Genomic DNA, 17506 nt, shown 5'->3' on the forward strand with positions numbered 1-17506 from the left:
GCGCACGCCCGCTGCCCACGGAGCCCTCGCGCTTACGGGCACCACCGAGCCGGGACTGCGCCCGGCGGGAAATGGGGGTGCAGGGGAGCCCCGCGATGGAGCCGATCAGAGGCAGGAGCATGGCGGAACGGGGACAGGCCTGATCCTGCACCTCTGCCAGCATGGCTTTGGCCGCGGGCCAGGCGCCTGCACACCAGCGAGGAGCAATCCGGCCCAACCTGTTCCTCCGGGCAGGAGGCCCCTGCACCGGCTGCTGCTCCCGGCGGGAGCTGTGGGTGCCGCGGAGCGCGGGGCCCTGCAGCGGCAGGCAGCTGGGAGAGGAAGGGCGGCTGGCGCAGCAATGGGGATGCTGATGGGATTCGGGGTCCTCATTCCAAACCGGGAGTGTGAGCCCCCACTGAAAACCACGGGTCAGGTCCATTTGGAGGGCGCTGGGTGCGAGGCTGAGGGTGCTCGGCACTCCTGGGGCCCCCGCGGAGGCACAGCACTGCCGGTGCTCGGGCGCTGGGTGCTCAGGGTTGACTCACCCTCCCTGGGCTGGATCCCAGCACCGGCACAGCGCCGTGGCCCCGGGATGCTTCTCCTCCCTTGGGGATTTTCTTGTCAAAGCGGGGCAGCGGGGGCTGGCGAGGGATGCCAGCAAATGGCACATCTGCTGAGGCAGGCACAGGATGGACCTTCCGCAGCTTCCTCCCACCAGGAAATTCCTACCTTAAAAAAAAGCCCATTTTTGTCCCCAAATATTGCGAAAATTCCAAAAGGAGCGGCCCAATGCTCTGCAGCACCTGGCCGTGGGGCCGCGGGGGACCCCTCAGCGGAATCCGTGCCTGGCCAGCATGGGGGGTTGGTTTTGGGGCTGGCCTTTCCTGGAAAGGTGGCCTTTGAAACCACCCGGCATTTCCTCAAAGGCTTCTCAGGGGAAAGTCCCCGCTGTGCCGTTCCCGCGGCCGGGGCTGCCGCACCGCCCGCTGCCTCCATAAAACGGCGGGCGAGCAGCAGCGGCCAGCGACAGGTACGGGGACGTCGCACCATGGGCAACTGGCTGGTCAACCACTGGTTCTCAGCCGCCGTCCTTGTGAGTGTGTGGGGCTGGGGGGCTCACGCGCTGGGTGATGCGGGGAGTTACGGCGGGGGGGCACAGTCTGGGTGTGGCCCCGAGGGGCTCATGGGGGAAATGGGGGAGAAATGGAGGGGAAATGGGGGCTGACGGGCTGTTGTGGGGCAGCGAGAGCCAACCCGCAAAGCCCCAGCAGCCCAGGGAGGGATGGAGTTCGGAAAACTCCCGTCTTAAGGAAAACACGACTCGAAGTAAAGCGGGAGGTCTTGCTGCCAAACTTAAAAATACCGCTGCTTTGCCCGGCTGCTGTGATTGGGAGCCTCCCACCTGCGTTTTCTCCCTGCATGAGAGCAGGAGGTTCCCGTGAGCGCCCGTGTCGGGGTGAGGAGCCTGCGCCATAGGGACGATGTGCCGGTGCCGTGCTGTGGCATCACTGGTGTAACGAGGTTTGCCCGGTCCGCATTGCGCCGGCTGCTTGGCACTGCATGAGCTGCAGATGCATGGGAAAAAGGGAGTTTGCGGAAAGTTGGGTTATTTTCATTTTTTAAATTACTTAGAAAAAAGAAAAAACAACCAGCATATGCAAGGCAGAGTGGTTTTGGGAGCTCTGCAAAAAATCGATGGCCGTGAGAGAGGCCGGTGTAGGGTGCAGCAGGGTTAGGCAGGGGACGGCAGCGCGGTGGGGCTGGGTGAAGCAGCGAAATTTCCTCCTCCTAGAGTCTTCCCTGACCCCCCTCCGAATCTGCCCTCCCGCCGTGCAGGCGTTGCCCGCGCCTGCCTTTCCTCCTTCGTCATGTGTGGGTGATGCAGAGACACGGGTGACAAGACAGTTATTTTGCAAGACTCCCACACCTCTCCCCACCTTTGGCCCTGCGTCCCAGCCCCGTGCGTGCTGCCGCAGCTCATAAGGAAGAAGGAGGGGACACGCTCTCCTGCTGCCCTCCGGCTGTGCCTGCCCCCAAGGGCTGCGGGGTGAGAGGGGTCCTGGGCCGTGGTCCCTGACAAGGCCACGACCTTTCCCCGCAGGCGGCCTGGCTGGGCATCAACATCTTCCTCTTCACGTACTACTTTCTGTTCTTCGACCGGGACGAGCGGTATTTCTACACCAGGGCCATCCTCGGGGTAAAGCGCTCCCCACCCCCCAGCTGCCTGCCTGCAAGTGCACGCGTGCCCCTCCGAGCCCTCCTGCAGTGGGGTGGGGGCTGCAGCACCCCATGCCCCTTCCTTGTCCTGTCCTCTTCCAGCCCACCATTGCTCCGTCCCAGTTCCCAGCCTGGTATTCCTCCATGCTGGTTCCCATCTTGGTCCCCGTCCTGTCCCCGCCCAGCATCACCCCCTCCCAGTCCCTAGCACAGCATCACTCAGTCCCAGCGCAGCATTGCTTTGCCCTATCCTGTCCCAGTCCCGGCACAGCACCGTGCTGGGCAGAGCCGTGGGGGACAGCATGGCAGCCATCAGACACACCCCATCCGTGACATGGGGTAGTGGCGCTCACCTCCCCTCCTCTCCCCAGTCCGCCTTAGCATGGGCACGAGCATCTGCCAAATGCCTCAACTTCAACAGCATGCTGATCCTGCTGCCCGTCTGCCGCAACCTCCTCTCCTTCCTCCGCGGGACCTGCTCGGTGAGTGCCTCTCAGTGGCACGGCCAGCGTGGCTGTGGCTGTCCCCATCCCAGTACCCGTCCCCATCCTGGTCCCCATCCTCATCCTGACCCCACTGCCTCTCCCCGCAGTGCTGCAGGCGGACGCTGCGGAAGCAGCTGGACCACAACCTCGCCTTCCACAAGCTGGTGGCCTATGCGCTGGCCCTGCTCACAGGTACCGTCCCACGCCGGGCTGGGGCACGGTGGGAACCAGGAGGTGGCCAGGCGGGTGACTGGCTGTCCCCGTCCCAGCCGTGCACACCATCGCCCACCTCTTCAACCTGGAGCGCTACAACCACAGCCAGCAAGCCACGGACGGCAGCCTCCCCGCCGTCCTCTCCAAGATGCACCTGCAGGGCAGCAACAAGTGGTTGAACCCCATCCACTCCAACCAGACGGTGAGCGTTGGCCCCAGCATCCAGCCCCTGCCACTGCCTCTCCCTGGCCTCCCTGACCCATCCCACCACCCCTGCAGACCGTCGAGTATGTGGCCTTCACCACCATCCCGGGGCTGACAGGGGTCATCATCACGCTGGCGCTCATCCTCATGGTCACCTCCTCCACCGAGTTCATCCGCAGGAACTACTTCGAGGTCTTCTGGTATACACACCACCTCTTCATCGTCTACTTTGCCGGCCTCGTCATCCACGGCATCGCGTAAGGCTCCTTGCAGGCAGGACAGCGAGGGGCAGTGGCCGCAGACCCCTGGTGGGGCAGCTCGTCCTGCCCCAAAGGAGCGGTGCAGCCCCAGAGAGGGTCCAGCGGGGCCGCGGGCTCCCCATTCCCAGGGCTGGCTAGCCCAGCTGGCCTCATGAGGGGAGGAGCCCGTCCCCAGGCTCACCCCTTGCTTCCCTGCAGCGGGCTGGTGCGGGGGCAGACGGAGGAGAGCATAGAGGAGGTGCACCCCCATCGCTGCGCCCGCTATCTCACGTACAAGGCCGAGGACTGCAGCCACGACTGCTGCAAGCACCCCGAGTTCGGGAGCATCCCCGCCGAGGTAGGGCAGTGGTGGGACAGGTGCGGGTGGAGAAGCCCTTCCCTTGCCCTTGGGATGCTCCAGCCCCAGCTTCCCCAACCCTTTGCTCTCCTCCATCTCCGCAGTCCTGGAAGTGGGTTCTGGCCCCCATCGTCCTCTATATCTTTGAGCGAATCCTCCGGATCTGGCGTGCATGGCAGAAGGTGGTTGTCACCAAGGTGGGTGGTGCTGCAGCTCCTTGCTGGGGTGGCTGTGGAGAGGCGGGCGGGGGCCGCTGCCAAAGCCCCCTGCCCAGGGACAGGAGCCAGGCTGGGCGCTGAGCCCCCATCCCTGCCTCTCAGGTGGTCATGCACCCTGCCCGCGTGCTGGAGCTGCAGATGCAGAAGAAGGGCTTCCGCATGGAGGTGGGGCAGTACATCTTCGTCAACTGCCCTGCCATCTCCCTACTGGAGTGGCACCCCTTCACCCTCACCTCGGCGCCCGAGGAGGACTTCTTCTCCATCCACATCCGGGCGGCTGGGGACTGGACAGAGCGTCTCATCGACACCTTCCAGGAGCAGAAGCTGGAGATGCCCAGGTAGGCTGGGGAGCACCCAAATGGATCATCCTGGGGATTTGGGGAGGCTGTACCTCTTACCCAAGCCTTCCATCGGCCAGGATCGAGGTGGACGGCCCCTTCGGTACAGCCAGCGAAGATGTGTTCCAGTATGAGGTGGCCATGCTGGTGGGAGCGGGCATTGGCGTCACGCCCTTCGCCTCCATCTTGAAGTCCATCTGGTACAAGTTCCAGCAGGCTGACCAGACACTCAAGACCAAGAAGGTACGGGGTGCCCCCGCAGGCATGGGTTTCTCCATTCTGGGCTTCCCAGACCTTGACATTGCATCCTCCTACCCCTCTCACCCTGCATCCCAGATCTATTTCTACTGGCTCTGCCGGGACACGGGAGCCTTCGCCTGGTTCAACGACCTGCTGGCCTCGCTGGAGCAGAAGATGGCTGAGTCGGGCAAGGCGGACTTTCTCACCTACCGTCTCTTCCTCACCGGCTGGGACACCAGCATCGTGAGTTGACCGTGGGCAGGCATGACTGCAAGGTGGGGACACGGGGTGGCCAGCACAGGCTGGAGAGGTAGGGCAAGCACATCAACAGCTTGCAGGCAGAAAGTCTGGGAGCGGTGTTTGGTGGGCCTCAGCAATGGCTGCTCCTCTGTGGTGAGGGTCCGGAGGTGGGCTCATGGACAGTGGCCGGGGTCCTCACCGTCCCCGCTCTGCCCAGGCCAACAATGTGGCACTCCGCTTCGACACCGCTACGGACACGGTGACGGGCCTCAGGCACAAAACCATCTTTGGGCGGCCCATGTGGAACAGCGAGTTTGCGGCAGTGGCTGCAGCCTACCCCAGGTGAGAGCCGGGCAGGGCGTTCAGGGTGCCGGAGCTGGGAGGCAGCCCCTCCTCCCTGGCACCCAGCACTGGGCTGGGCAGCACTGGCTTTGGTGGGGGGCGTGCTTAGCCCCCACAGGTTGCAGGGACCCCAAAAAGCTCTTAAATCACTTTTCCCTGAGCTGTTTGTCTAGCACTGACACCCCCGCGCTGCACGCAGGTCGGTGGTCGGCGTGTTCCTCTGTGGGCCAGCAGCCTTGGCAAAGAGCCTGCAGAAGTCTTGCCACCAGCACTCCAGCCTGGACCCCAGGAAGGTCAAATTCTACTTCAACAAGGAGAACTTCTAAGCGGCAGCCAGGCTGGGACCCCAGCGGGCAGGCGACCCTGGGCGGTCTCACCTCATCCCCCACGCCAGAGCACGGCCAGGGATAAGCATCTTCTGAAGAGCGCACGCGCTGAAGCCAGGCAGGACACAGCAAGGTACTTCTTCCTCACGAGAATCTCCAGGCTCAAAGACTGCTGCCTTCTTGACCCAGTCTACAAGAGGTCCTCATGGCGGGGGGAAAGCGAGCCTGCAGCTCCGCACAGCCCCCCCTTCGAGAAACGAGAGGCACGTGCTGCGACGACACTGCTGGAGCAGCGGGAGCGCCCAGCGGGCTGGGCAGAACCACAGGATGGGGATGGGGACGGGACACAAGCGTGCTTAACAAGTACTGGAGGCCAAACACGCCCCTCTGGGTTTTAACAGTCCTTTGTGTAAAAGGGTAAATTAAACTTGCTTTTCTTTGCAATAAAAGCCACGGTGGTGACTGGGTGTGTGCAGGTGCAAAGGGAGCCCACTCTTTGCCCCCTTGGAGGGCTGCAATGAAAGAACTGCTCATCACAAACCACCAGCACACAGGCCAGCTTCAAACGTGGCTCATGCAAAGGCAACGAATTCTGCTCAAACACACAGAGAAGAGGGGAAAAACCCCCCTCACGGAGCAGGCCGGTGCGGTAAGCGATACAGCAATCTGATACGGAGCCCTTCCCACCTGGTCGGTGGGGACAGAAAGCCGAGCTCCCCGTCCTGCCCGTGCCTTACACCGCTGTGAACAGCTGTGAACAGCACGGCACGTAAAATCCCCCGAGCTGATCTTGCCCTGGTGCTGGGGACATGGTAGGAAGGTGAGTGATTTGGACTTAGCCTGGAGCCAGGCCAGACTGCTCCCAAAACCCAAAAGTCCCACTCTAGCCTTCATGAGAGACCAGACAAGGCAGACCAGAGACACGGCTTTACTCAAACCCTCCTCCCGCTTTATTTCAAACATGGTAAAATATACACACAGAAAAAAAGGATGAATGGGAGGGGAAAACGTTAAGAGGAGGAGGAGAAAGCTCTCCCAAACTGCAGCATCAGCTCGGACAGCAACGGGAAGCAACTGCCACGGAGCATCTCCTCTGTCCAGGCGGACGGCATCTCCCCCACACGCCTGTGAGAAGGAAGGGGAGAGTGAGCTCTGGAGTGGAGAGGAAAATCAGGGTAGAGCCCCACCTTCAGCAGCTCTCCGATTTACTGACAGGGAGCAGGCACAGGCTGAGGCCGGATGAAGGACATCACCTCTCAGGGTGCCCCTGTGGACTTCTGGATTTGCTCCTTTAGAATAAGGATGCTCTGCCGCTGCTCCGGGGGCAGCATGGCGATCTGGTCTGCCGTCAGCTGCAGAACTTGCATGATCAAGGCTGCCTGCGGGGAGAGGGGAGAATTAGAGACGTGCCTTGCTGGAGCGGCCACGAGTTACCGGAGCCAGGAAGGGGCCGTTCCCACCACAGTAAGGCACGTGGGAAGTGCTGCTCCTGCTGTCTGACCCTTTCCCTTTTGTCCTCTCACCTTCTCGTGATCCTGGGGGGTGACTTGGCTCTGTCCAGGGCTAAAGCCTCCGGGCTGACCGGCTCCTTGGACCCCTGCCCCAGGAATGCCTCCTCCCTGCATGCCTGCCCCTGCCATGTTAGGAACCTGCGGGCATGAGGGAGAGGGTAAGAACCAAGGGGTCTCTGACTCAGCCATACCAACACAGGAATGTAAAGCAGATGATCAGATGGATGCCCTCACAGACAGCCCAAAGATGCTTGAGCATGAAAAGAGGCATCTACCGTGCATTTTACATGCTCTCCTCTCTCTCCAACTCCTGCACTCCTTCCTGCGCATCCAGAAGAAGTGGCAAGAGGCCTGAGCCTCGTCCTGTCCCCAGCAGATGGACAGCGTCTGGGGAGACGGGACGGGTGCTCCAAACCCCTCAGAGAGCCACTGACCCAGGCCTTGTGCTTCCTGGAAGCACTGCTCTGTGAGACGCCTTCCCCTCTCTAGCTGCTGCAGGGCATCATACCCCCCACCCCACCGCACCCCAACTACAAAACACTGCCAGTGTCCAACCAGCTGGCCAGAGGGGCTGTGTGTACCTGGCGGGGCCCCTGCGGGCCACTGGCTCCCATGTTCAGTGGCCCAGGACCCTGTATCCCACCAGGCATGGGGCCGCGTGGGTTGGGACCAGGCCCTCGGGGCTCCAGACCCCGGGGCTCCATGACCCTGGCCTCCATGGCCCTGGCTTCCAGCACTCGCGGCTCCAGGACCCTTGGCTCCAGGCCTCGTGCCTCCAAAGCTCGCGCCTCCATCACCCGGGGCTCCAGCCCTCGCGGCTCCAGTCCTCGCGGCTCCAGCCCTCGGGGATCTCGTCCAACTGCAGGGGAAAGACAAGGTGAACTGTTGAAGGGAGCAGCGCAGCAGGGAGCGTGGGAGCGAGCCCGCTGCCTCCTTTGTCTGGGGGCTAGCAAACGCCCGGAAAGTGCAGGGCTGGGGGCAGAGGGGACGTGCCTGGAGAAAGTCCCCTGCCCCACGGCACTGTCCCTCCTTGCCCCGGAGTCAGTCGTTTCACTGCCCAAACCCCCTTCCTACGTCTCGCATCGGGGCAGCGGGCTCCGCTCTGACTCCTCGTCCGCGTGCTTTAAGCCACCCATTCTTTCATGCCCCCCCTCTCACCTCGAGCATCCATCAAGGGCCCCCGCGGCTCTCCCATCAGCGGTCGGGGTTCTCCCATGGGTCCCCCCCTCATCTCATGGGGGGGGCCACGGCTGTCATGCCCAGGCATGTGGTGCATAGGGGCTCCCTGGTGGGGCGGCCCAAGGTAACCTCTGACGCAGAGACCAGGAGAGCAAAGCAGGAGGAGGAGAAAAAGCGAGAGAGTGTGAATCAGACGCTGGCTTGGCACGGTCTGGGCAGAGTGCTGGGATTGCCCCCGAAGCCGGCCGCAAGGGAGGAGGGCGAGGCTGGCACAGGGACGGGTGCCGCTGGCCCCGTGCCACAGGGCTGCTGGCACCACCCCGGGGATGCCCCGTCCCCGGGGAAACGGACTGGTCCCCGCGGTCGGGGGCGCCCAGGCCTCCAACCAAGCAGCGGTGACTCCCGGAAGGCTGGTGCCATCCCTGTCCTCAGCGAGAGGTCACCCTTGGGCAGGGGACAGTGCCAAGGGCTCCTCTCCTTCCCTCTCCCCTCACCTGGGCTCCACTTCTCCAGTGACTGAGAGCAGGGTCCCTCCGCGAGGGTCATTCGGGGCATCTCCCAAAAGGCCTCGGGGCGGCGGGCCACTAGCAGGTAGAGGTCCACGCTGCATAGGGGCCCTCGGGTCTGGCATGGGCACTGCCAGGGAGACACACAAGAGCTTGTGAGGATCTGCATGACCAGTGCTGTGCTGAGACTGTCCCCCAGCGCTTTTGGGGCGGCCTCGCTGCCCCTCGCACAAGGCCAGAGCGCACCAAAGCCCCTTCCCTGGCTGCTGATTTTATCCCTCTCTTTCCCTCCCTGGCTCTACCTCAGGCTCCTCACGGCACCAGGTGGTCAGCCCAAGCGTGGGTGCCCCCGTGGCGGTCCCTGCAAGGGCAGGCATCAACACCCTGCTGACGTGGGGCCAGGAGTAAGACCTGGAAAGCTCCTGGCAGTGAGGTGTCAAAGGGGGCTGGGTTCTAGGCAAAGACCCTCTCCAAGCAGGCTCTCCCTTTCTGCCGGTAGCTCTCTGTTCTCTCTTCCGATCCCGGAGGAAATATTGCCTCCTCCTAACCCTGCCAGGCTACACAGTGACATGCTAGCCCCCGGCCCTGAGCACAGCGGGGTGAAAGCTGCTCTCTGCACACTCCACAACGAGCTCCGCGGGAGGAGGGAGCTGGCGGGTGCCGGGATACCTTGAACGCGTTCGATAGACGCAGGCCTGGCAGGTCCCACGGGCGAGAGCTGCAGGTTCCCTGGGCAAGCAGCAGGAAAAGAGGGAGAAGAGCAGACACGTAAATAGTGTATGCACACATGCACTCAGCCTTGGGGACAGTGCTGCCTGCAGGATCATCTCTGCTCCCTGAAGTTCCCCGGAAAACCTACGGAGAAGATGCTGCCTGCTGCAGCTCTGGCTTTATCAACGTCTTCCATTAATGCCGTCTCTGCCACCACAGGTGTCACAGCCAGCTTGGCATGGCCCTTCCCTCGCTCACCGTGTGAACGCGCAGGGAAGGAGGATGTCCTGCCGACAGAATCGGCACCCTGCAGGGCCACGCTGCGCCCCACAGCGCACAGCCAGCCAGCTTCTGCTTCTGCCTGCAGCTTCCCAGGGCACTCCCCGGTGCCAGCTTTCTGTCTGCTCTCCAAAGCCTTCCAGGTGCCAGGAACTCCTGGGTTGCTCTCCAGAAGATGGTGCCCACCCCAGAGAAAATGAGAGTCAGCTGCCCCTAAGCACCTAAGACCAGAGGATCTCAGAACAGGCTTGCCACGCTCCTGAAACAAGGCCTACGATACAAGTCAAGGCAACAGGGGTGTCAACTGCCCGCGTGCCTTATTTCTGGGAAAACAGGAACGCCTTGGTCGTGCTAACTCCAGCGCACGGCTTGATGGGGCGGCCACACAAGGTGTGAACCGTAAGGAATCCGGCTCCGGGGCTGGGCCGTACAGACCGTGCCTGCGGAGGGAAAGCCAAGCCATCACTCACCGGGAAATTCCCTGCCAAGCCTCGCACTCTCTGTCGCAAGCAAAAGCGAAGGCCCAGCTCCCTCTGCCGGGCACGGCGCAGGGAGCGCTGGGAGACGTGGGCAGATGCGGCGGCAGCACAAGCTGCTTCCCAGCACCCAGGAGCAAAGGAGCAGGACAGGGACCGGAGAAGAGCAAGCTCTGCCCGCCTGCACAAGCACAGGGCTCACAGAGATGGAAAATGCAGGCATGTCCCACTTCGTGGGGCTCTGCGGGGACCGGCAGCTCTCCTGGCTCCCAGGGCACGTCTGCACAACGTGGCGCAGAACAAACTGGGAGCAAACCAGCGTGTAGGCTGGGGCCCTGGAAGCAAGAGAGCTGCTACCACAGCCTCGCGCCTAAGCGAACGGGTGCAGCCCAGCGCTGCGGGAGCTGCCCCGGCTCCAGGGACGGCAAGGCTGCAGGGAGCTGGCAGGGGCTCTCGGCACAGCGCTGCTCAGCACCCATGGCCTGGGCCCCCGCCGGAGCGAGGTTCACGTGACACGCAGTGACACGCAGCACTAACTCACGTCTGTTTTACCTTGTCCACGCTCTAAGGGGACAGGCCCTCCGCCCGGCATCCCAACCTGCGGCTGCATCCCACCTGAGAGGGAACAGGCAGAGATCAGATCCGTCCTCGGCCATCCCGGCACTGCTAACCGATTCCTTTGGCCCCAAATGCCTCCTCCCTCCCAGCTCCTGGGGGAACATTCAAAGGTTTATTTTCTTGGTGTTGGTTCCCCACAGGTAAGCCAGCTTTCTGGACCACCGCTGGCAGAGGCCACAACCATGACACACGGCGTGCGACTACGCGTGCTCTCCCAGAGCCAAGCCCTCCGGTTCAGGGGAAGGCAGAGGGGGGCTGTCTGCAGGACCCACATGCCCAGGGTTCAGCCAAAACCCACGCACTCACCTCCCGGAGCCATGGGGCCAGGGCCCGGGCCCTGCACAGAGGCTGCCATCTGTCCCGGGGCTGGCACTCCTCCCTGCATGGGCGGCTGCATCAGAGCAGGAGCGCCGTTTACGTGCATCCCACCCTACCCAGGAGAGAAATGGGATCTCAGGGAAGCCCCCTCACGCAGGCACACGCACCCCAGCTGGGAGAGCCGGAGCCAGCAACGCCCATCTCTCCCCCACACGGCACCTGTGTTGTGCAGGCTCTTACTATGGGCTGCGGCTGGGACGAGGGGGTGTTCTGTGGGTTCAGCTGGGCGTTTGGCCCCGGCCCAGGCCCTGGTCCCGGTCCAGGTCCTGGCCCCGGCACTGGCTGCTGGTTGCCTGGGATCAAAGGAGGAACACTGGTCTGGCGATGCAGGATTTTCTAGGGGCAGAAGAAGGGGAAAGGAATTCTCTTCCATCCCTCCTCCACAACAGGCTGCCACCGATATTCTACCGACCCCGGGCAAGGCAGCAAGGGACAAACCAGTGCGATCTCTGGGTCGACGATCCTCATGACCACCTGGGCCTGCAGCAGGGCATAAGCCAGCTGGGGGTTCTGGAGCAGCATGTTCCTGGCTTCCTGGGGGCTGTTCTGGACACACAACTGAGAAGACACACGCAGATCAGAGCTCTGGCAAGGCGCAACAGGAGCTCCAAGGGCACGGGCAGTGGCGGTAGGAGCCACTCTGTGGCAGCCCTCAGCTTCACTCACCTTCATCTGCTTCATCAGCTCAAACATCTGCTCGGGCGGCAGGCTGGCTACTGCCCGGCTGATGGACTCGGGGGCATCTTCAGGGTTGACGGGGTCCCCGTAGGGTGACTCTATGATGGGTGCGCCTGTGCCCAAGCCTGCAACAGAGTTTGTGACCTCGTACGGCAATGTGAACCGTCTGTTTTTAACGGGCTCGTCAGAAGGGAAGCACCATGCCGTCACGGGGAAGGGGAGGCAGTAAAAACAGTGAGATCATCTGGGAGAGAAAACACAGAGCTGAGCCCATGCACCCTTCTACAAAACTACTTGCTACATTGCTTGGAGCAGGTCAGCTCTGCGAGGTCTCCTCCTCACCAGCCTTGCAAGAAGAGGCAAGCCTGAAAAGGCCCAGCACAACACCGGTGCGCCCTCCACCCTCAGACTCACTCTTCAGCTCCTCCTTGTTCTTCTCGCTGGCTGCGTTGTCGACACGCAGGGCCCTCCCGCTGAACTCTCGCCCGTTCAGGTTCCGCATGGCGCTGAGGGCCGTCTCCTGGTCCTGGTACTCACAGAAGCCATAGCCCTTCGGTTTTCCTGTCTCCCTGTCATACACCAGCCTGCACAGCAAGGAGGAGACAACCACCACCGCTGAGGGGAGTGCAGGCATCCAGCAGTGCGCAGTGCCCACAGCTCCCCATGACTCAGGAGGGGGTTGTCAGGGTACACCACACACAAGCCCTGGGGAGCAAAGTGAAGGCACCGGGGTCAGGTCAAGGTATGCAACAGCTGGCCCTAAGCCAGAGCCAAAGCCTCCTAGGTCCAGGCTGGTGGGTGTTCCCAAAGCTCTGGTGTCCGGGAAGGCCAACAGCACGAGCACCGCACTTCCCATGATCCCACGAAGGCAGCTCCTGGGAGCACAGGACTGGACTGGCTGCTCCTGGAGCTCCCAAACCCTTAACTGAGAGCTCCTGGAAGCCTGGGGCAGATTTGGGAAAACACCCCTGCAGAGCCACTGGGATGTGAGCGCTCTGCGCTCCCGGCTTTCCGCACAGAGCCTGATCAGCACCTGAGGACTTATCTGAGCTCAGCCCCACGCCACGGCAGGGCGGCTGCCTCCAGCCTGGAGCAGCGTGCCCACGTCCACGCTGTCGCGTTCGGGCCGTTCTACATCCGCGGGCGACCTCGGCACAGGAGCTCAGCGCCCGCACGCCGAGCACAGCTGCCGCAGCCTCGCCACCCCCGCAGGGCTGGCCCTGCACCGCGCGGCCCCGCACAGCCCCACGCCGCCCGCGGGGCTCGGGGCGAGGCTTCCCCGCGCCGCCCCGGGGAACCGGGGAGGGGGAGGCCGGCAGCCATTCTCACCTAAAGCTGACCACCGGCCCAACCTCTGAGAAAATGTCCTTCAGCTGCTCCTCTGTGGCTTCGTACGGGATGTTGCCCACTGCGGAAGAGAGACGGCGGCCACCGGTCAGCGCGAAGGCCCAGGGCTGTACCGACACCGGCCCCGAACGGCGGGGAGGGCTCCGCCCGCCCGCTCGGGCCCCCCACCGCCTCCGCTCCCGCACGTCCCATCCCCGCGGCGCTCACCGAAGACGGAACGCAGGGAGCGGTCCACGGCGGGGTCCCGCACCGACAGCCCCGCCATCCCGCCGCCGCCGCCTGGACCTCGCCGCCGCTTCCGGTCCCTCACCCCACACCGTCCCCCCCGCTTCCGCTTCCGCCCGCCACAAACATGGCACCGGCGGGAAACACGGGCCCGTGCTGCTGCCGCCTGCGCGCCGCGCTCGGTACGTGTGGGGAGCGGGCGGCCGTGGCCGGGACACTGACAGAGGGGGTGCTGGGTCCTTGGGGAGCCCTTCCCGGGACAGCCAGCCGTGGGGTGCCGGCTGCCGGGCCAGCTCCGCGGCCTCAGGGGTGCGTCCTCAGGCACCGGTCCCCCGGCTATCCCGCACCCGCGCACTCCGCTCCTAGGGCACCCCATCCCCTGAGGCGCCCCTCTCCCCTGGGCACCCCACTCGAGGGCACCCCATCCCCTGAGACACCCCATTCCCTGGAGCACCCTGTCCTCAGCGCCCACCCCAGAGCACCCCTTCCCTTAGTACCCTACCCCCAGGGCACCCCACTCCCCTGGGTCACCTCACCCCCAGGCACCCCACCCTGGTCGGGGCTCCAACGCCCCCAGCATGGCGGTGCCAGGGCCCCCCACCACCCCCAACTAACTCCCCAGTCCCTCGTGAGCCTGACACCCCGTGCCCGCCTCGCAGGTGGCTGCATCCCCGCCAGCCGGTGACGTCCCTCCGTCCCGGGGCTCGGCAGGATGGAGGCCGGGGACGTCCCCGTCTCTGTCCCTGCGCTGGCCACGGAGCCGCAGTTTGCCCAGCGCCTCAGGTGAGCCTGCGAGGGGGAACGGGAGCCCTGCGGCTGCTCTGGTAGGGTGCAGGCAGGGCTGGCGGGGAGGAGAGCTCAGAGAGCCAGCCCTGCACCCAAGGGGGGTCTCTTCCCTGCAGTGGGGTGGGCTGTGGGGCTGGGGAGGGCCTGTGACTGTGCCTTGGCCTTGCAGGGAGCATTTGGAAGAGGAGCAGCTGCTGGACAGGCGCTACCGGCTACAGGAGGTGCCAGGAGGCCGCATGGCCCTGCCTGTGCTGGAGGAGAAACTCAACCAGCTGCGGCTGCCCCAGGAGATGCCCTGTGAGCTGGTCCGGATCCAGGTTGGGAGAGATCCCCTCTCCCTGATTCCCGCCGTGGGGCAACAGGGTCTCAGCCCCACGTGCCATGTCCCTCCTGCAGGACCCCGTCCCCTCCAGGGCAGCCCGCCGGCGGACACCTGCCCAGAAGCTGCGAGATGAGCTGCAGCAGCTGCTGGGCGAGAGCTGGTCGGAGGAGCTGGAGCGTGATGTGCCCTGTGCCTGGCAGCGGCACGGGGACCTGGTCCTGCTGAGCGAGGACAGCTTCAGGGCTGCACCGTGGGAGAAGCTGGGTAAAGGAGAACAGTGTCTGCCTGCCCAAATCCTGCCCCCAGAGCCGCCCTGGCCTTTCCCAAAGTTCCTGGGATGGGTGTGTTGCAGGCCGAGCGCTCTGGGAGACGGTTGCCTCAGCTCTGGGTGCCCGGCGGCTGGCCAGGCGAGGACGGGTGTTGCCAGATGGGATGCGGTCCCCCAGTGTCACCCTGCTACTGGGCCAGGATGGCTGGGTGGAGCACGTGGACAACGGGATCAGGTATGCAGGAGCTGCTGTGCAGGATGCAGCTGGTGTGGGGAAGGGGCTACCCTCACTGGGCTGGCCATGTCTCCCAGGTACACGTTCGACGTGACCAAGTGCATGTTCTCACCGGGCAACATCACAGAGAAGCTGCGGGTGGCCTCGCTGCCCTGCTCCGGGGAGGTCCTGGTGGATCTCTACGCAGGTAACGGGGATGGTGATGGGTTTGGCAGGGCAGGCTTGCGGAGGCAGGCAGGCAGGCAGAGAGAGTGATGCAGGTGCTGGCGGCAGCCAGGTGGATGTGAAACGTCATTTCCAGCCTGGACTGGAAAAATAGCCATCCGCAGAGCTCCTGCCCCGTCTGAGGTGAGCCCTCAGCTAAGCTGGCGCTGCTGTCACTCCTGTGTCCCTGTTGCCCCTCAGGCTCAGCAGAGTACTGCTCTGTACCTAGTGCTGGTCACAGGAATCATTTGGATCCAGGGGAAACATTTGCCCTTGGTATTGTTTCTGAAAAGCTCCTGTAGATGTCCTGAGCCTGTACCACTGCGCGTTCATGACAGACTGACGTGTCCTGTGCTGTGAGGTGACTGGGGAGGTCGCATCGGGCGTTTGCGTGTTGAGAGAGCTGCTGCTCTCTGTGCTTGGGGAGGTTAGCGCTTCCAGTTTGTGCCACACAGAAAGGATGTGGCACTCACAAAACTGCTCTGAGTTAATGAAAATAAATGGTAGCGTGGGCACTTCTGCACAGAGTGGGGGCAGGGCAGGGCAGGTCTCAAGCTAACGGCCAAAGACTGAAGGTAAAGTAAACTTCTCTGTCAACATTTTTCAAGACAGATTTTGCTTTTGCAGAGGTGGGAGGGGTGAATTTCTATTTTCCCAGTGTCTGGGCTTGTTCTGACCCACAGCAAAGCAGATTCAGAGAGCTGGGGCGGCAATCCGCATCCCACCCTGCCTTTGGGGAGGAGTGTGGACCTCTGGTGGGGCCTGGACCCTGCCCTCAGCCACTGCCACCTCCTGCCCCCAGGCATCGGCTATTTCACGCTGCCATACCTGGTTCACGCATCAGCTGCCTTTGTCCATGCCTGCGAGTGGAACGGCCATGCCGTGGAGGCCCTGCAGAGGAACCTGGTGCTGAACGGCGTGCAGGACCGCTGCCGCATCCACCACGGGGACAACCGGCAGGTGAGCGATGCCACCCGGCTGCGGACCCCCCGTCCCCGCGGGGCATCCCACTCACCTCCCTTGTCCTTCCAGCTGGAGCTGCGGGACGTGGCGGACCGGGTGAACCTGGGGCTGATTCCCAGCTCGGAGGAAGGCTGGCCGGTTGCCTGCCGTGTCCTGAAGAAGGACACGGGTGGGGTTCTCCACATCCATCACAATGTGGAGACTCTTCCCGCAGCGGCTCGCCCGCAGAGCCCGGTCCTGCGGGTTGAGCAGGGCTCTCTGGAGGAAGCCAGCTCAGATGGAGAGGCGCAGCACCCAACGGAGGACGGTGGGAAGGAGACACTGGGGGCCAGGATCAGACCCGAGTGGCAGAGGTGGGCTGAAGTCGTGGCGGCACAGATCCGTGGGCTGCTGGCAGAGCTGCACGGGCAGCCGTGGCGCACCAGCATCCTGCACATCGAGGCTGTGAAGTCCTACGCGCCCCACGTGCATCACCTCGTGCTGGACCTCGAGTGCAGGCCGGCACTGCCTGCCTAGCTGCCTGCAGGCCCCAGCGTGGCTCCAGCTCCCACGAAACGGTGGTGTTGGAGCACTGGTGGCAGGCAGATACTACCATTGCCTGCTGCCAGCCTGGATGTGCTTTATGTCCCCTGGTTCCAGAGGGGCAGCACTGCCCAGCGGTGCCTCCCTGTGCCCAGGGCACTGAGGGACGCACTCCCAGGGGAAATGCCTCCAGGAGCTTTATCCCAGCAGGGGATGGGGCGAGCTGGGGCTGAGAGCACTGCGAGTCCTGCCCCAGTTCTGCCCTGGTTCTGCCCGGATCTTGGACAAGTGGTGGCACTTTCAGCTCCATTTTCACACAGGAGAGAGCTGCAGGGCTGAATAAACCTCAGATTCCTGCTGGGCTTCGTTTTAGCAAGCCGGGGGCAGGCTTTCTGCCTGTATTTACCAGTATTCTTTCTTATTGTGCTGGAAACAGGTCTGTTCTTCTCACCTTTTTGCAGAAATAAGGATGTTTCTGTTTCTTACCTCTTTTGTTGGTGTCCAGCTAAAACGTGAACACCGGTGCAAGCGTGAGGGTCTGGCCTGGGGAGGCCGGGTCCCAGGGCGGTGTGGGGAGGGGTTCAGGGAGCGAAGCCTCTGCTGCATTCTCTGCCTTCAATTCTGCCTGCAAGCCCAAAGCCCCTGTGTGAGAGAAACCGCGTCTTACCTGGCTGTGTGTGTGTGCCCGTGTGGCAGAGAAACCCCTGCCTGGGGAGGGAGTGCCCACTGGCCATTTGGTGTCCCCGTGGGTTTTCTCCCGTGTGGGTGTCCCATCTCCTCCCGCAGGGCGTCTCCCTTGTCCTGTGGCGGGGAGCCCCGGGGTGCACCCGAAAGCGTGGGCAGAACGGCATCCTCGCGTTTGCTTTGGGGCTGCTCCCAGCCGGCCTCCCACGCGG

General features: G+C 63.5%; 3 protein-coding genes across 8 annotated transcripts; 2 read left to right on the forward strand and 1 right to left on the reverse strand.

Moving 5' to 3' along the window:
* Positions 1-75: 75 nt before the first annotated feature.
* Positions 76-5845, forward strand: NOX1 (NADPH oxidase 1). 2 transcript variants are annotated; one of them, XM_086756488.1, is made up of 13 exons: positions 76-1075; positions 2084-2179; positions 2571-2681; positions 2792-2876; positions 2954-3099; positions 3177-3358; positions 3560-3698; positions 3803-3895; positions 4019-4254; positions 4335-4497; positions 4591-4737; positions 4952-5076; positions 5276-5845. In XM_086756488.1, exons 1-13 carry the CDS (start codon positions 341-343, stop codon positions 5400-5402), a joined length of 2385 nt encoding a protein of 794 aa, XP_086612614.1. In that variant the 5' UTR covers positions 76-340; the 3' UTR covers positions 5403-5845. The 2 variants fall into 2 exon arrangements, with proteins under 2 accessions (XP_086612614.1, XP_086612615.1); XM_086756489.1 differs by having other exon boundaries at positions 76-415.
* Positions 5846-6329: 484 nt separating this feature from the next.
* On the reverse strand, positions 6330-13375 carry CSTF2 (cleavage stimulation factor subunit 2). Of its 4 annotated transcripts, none has more exons than XM_086756230.1 (15): positions 13293-13375; positions 13068-13146; positions 12153-12322; positions 11727-11863; positions 11499-11618; positions 11241-11396; positions 10989-11112; positions 10617-10679; positions 9268-9327; positions 8587-8728; positions 8072-8223; positions 7495-7772; positions 6926-7051; positions 6656-6781; positions 6330-6527 (listed from the first exon to the last, which is right to left on the reverse strand). In XM_086756230.1, the coding sequence occupies exons 1-14, from the start codon at positions 13348-13350 to the stop codon at positions 6659-6661; spliced, it is 1788 nt and encodes a 595-aa protein (XP_086612356.1). In that variant the 5' UTR covers positions 13351-13375; the 3' UTR covers positions 6330-6527; positions 6656-6658. The 4 variants fall into 4 exon arrangements, with proteins under 4 accessions (XP_086612356.1, XP_086612357.1, XP_086612358.1 ...); XM_086756231.1 differs by having other exon boundaries at positions 6616-6781; XM_086756232.1 differs by lacking the exon at positions 9268-9327.
* TYW2 (tRNA wybutosine-synthesizing protein 2) lies at positions 13355-17087 on the forward strand. Of its 2 annotated transcripts, XM_086756236.1 has the most exons (8): positions 13355-13492; positions 13970-14093; positions 14266-14413; positions 14493-14682; positions 14771-14921; positions 14999-15108; positions 15928-16085; positions 16158-17011. In XM_086756236.1, exons 2-8 carry the CDS (start codon positions 14023-14025, stop codon positions 16602-16604), a joined length of 1275 nt encoding a protein of 424 aa, XP_086612362.1. In that variant the 5' UTR covers positions 13355-13492; positions 13970-14022; the 3' UTR covers positions 16605-17011. The 2 variants fall into 2 exon arrangements, with proteins under 2 accessions (XP_086612362.1, XP_086612361.1); XM_086756235.1 differs by having other exon boundaries at positions 14493-15108; positions 16158-17087.
* The last annotated feature ends 419 nt before the right edge of the window (positions 17088-17506 follow it).

This window comes from Chlamydotis macqueenii, chromosome 11, assembly GCF_036417535.1.
Source record: "Chlamydotis macqueenii isolate bChlMac1 chromosome 11, bChlMac1.mat, whole genome shotgun sequence".
NCBI lineage: Eukaryota > Metazoa > Chordata > Aves > Otidiformes > Otididae > Chlamydotis > Chlamydotis macqueenii.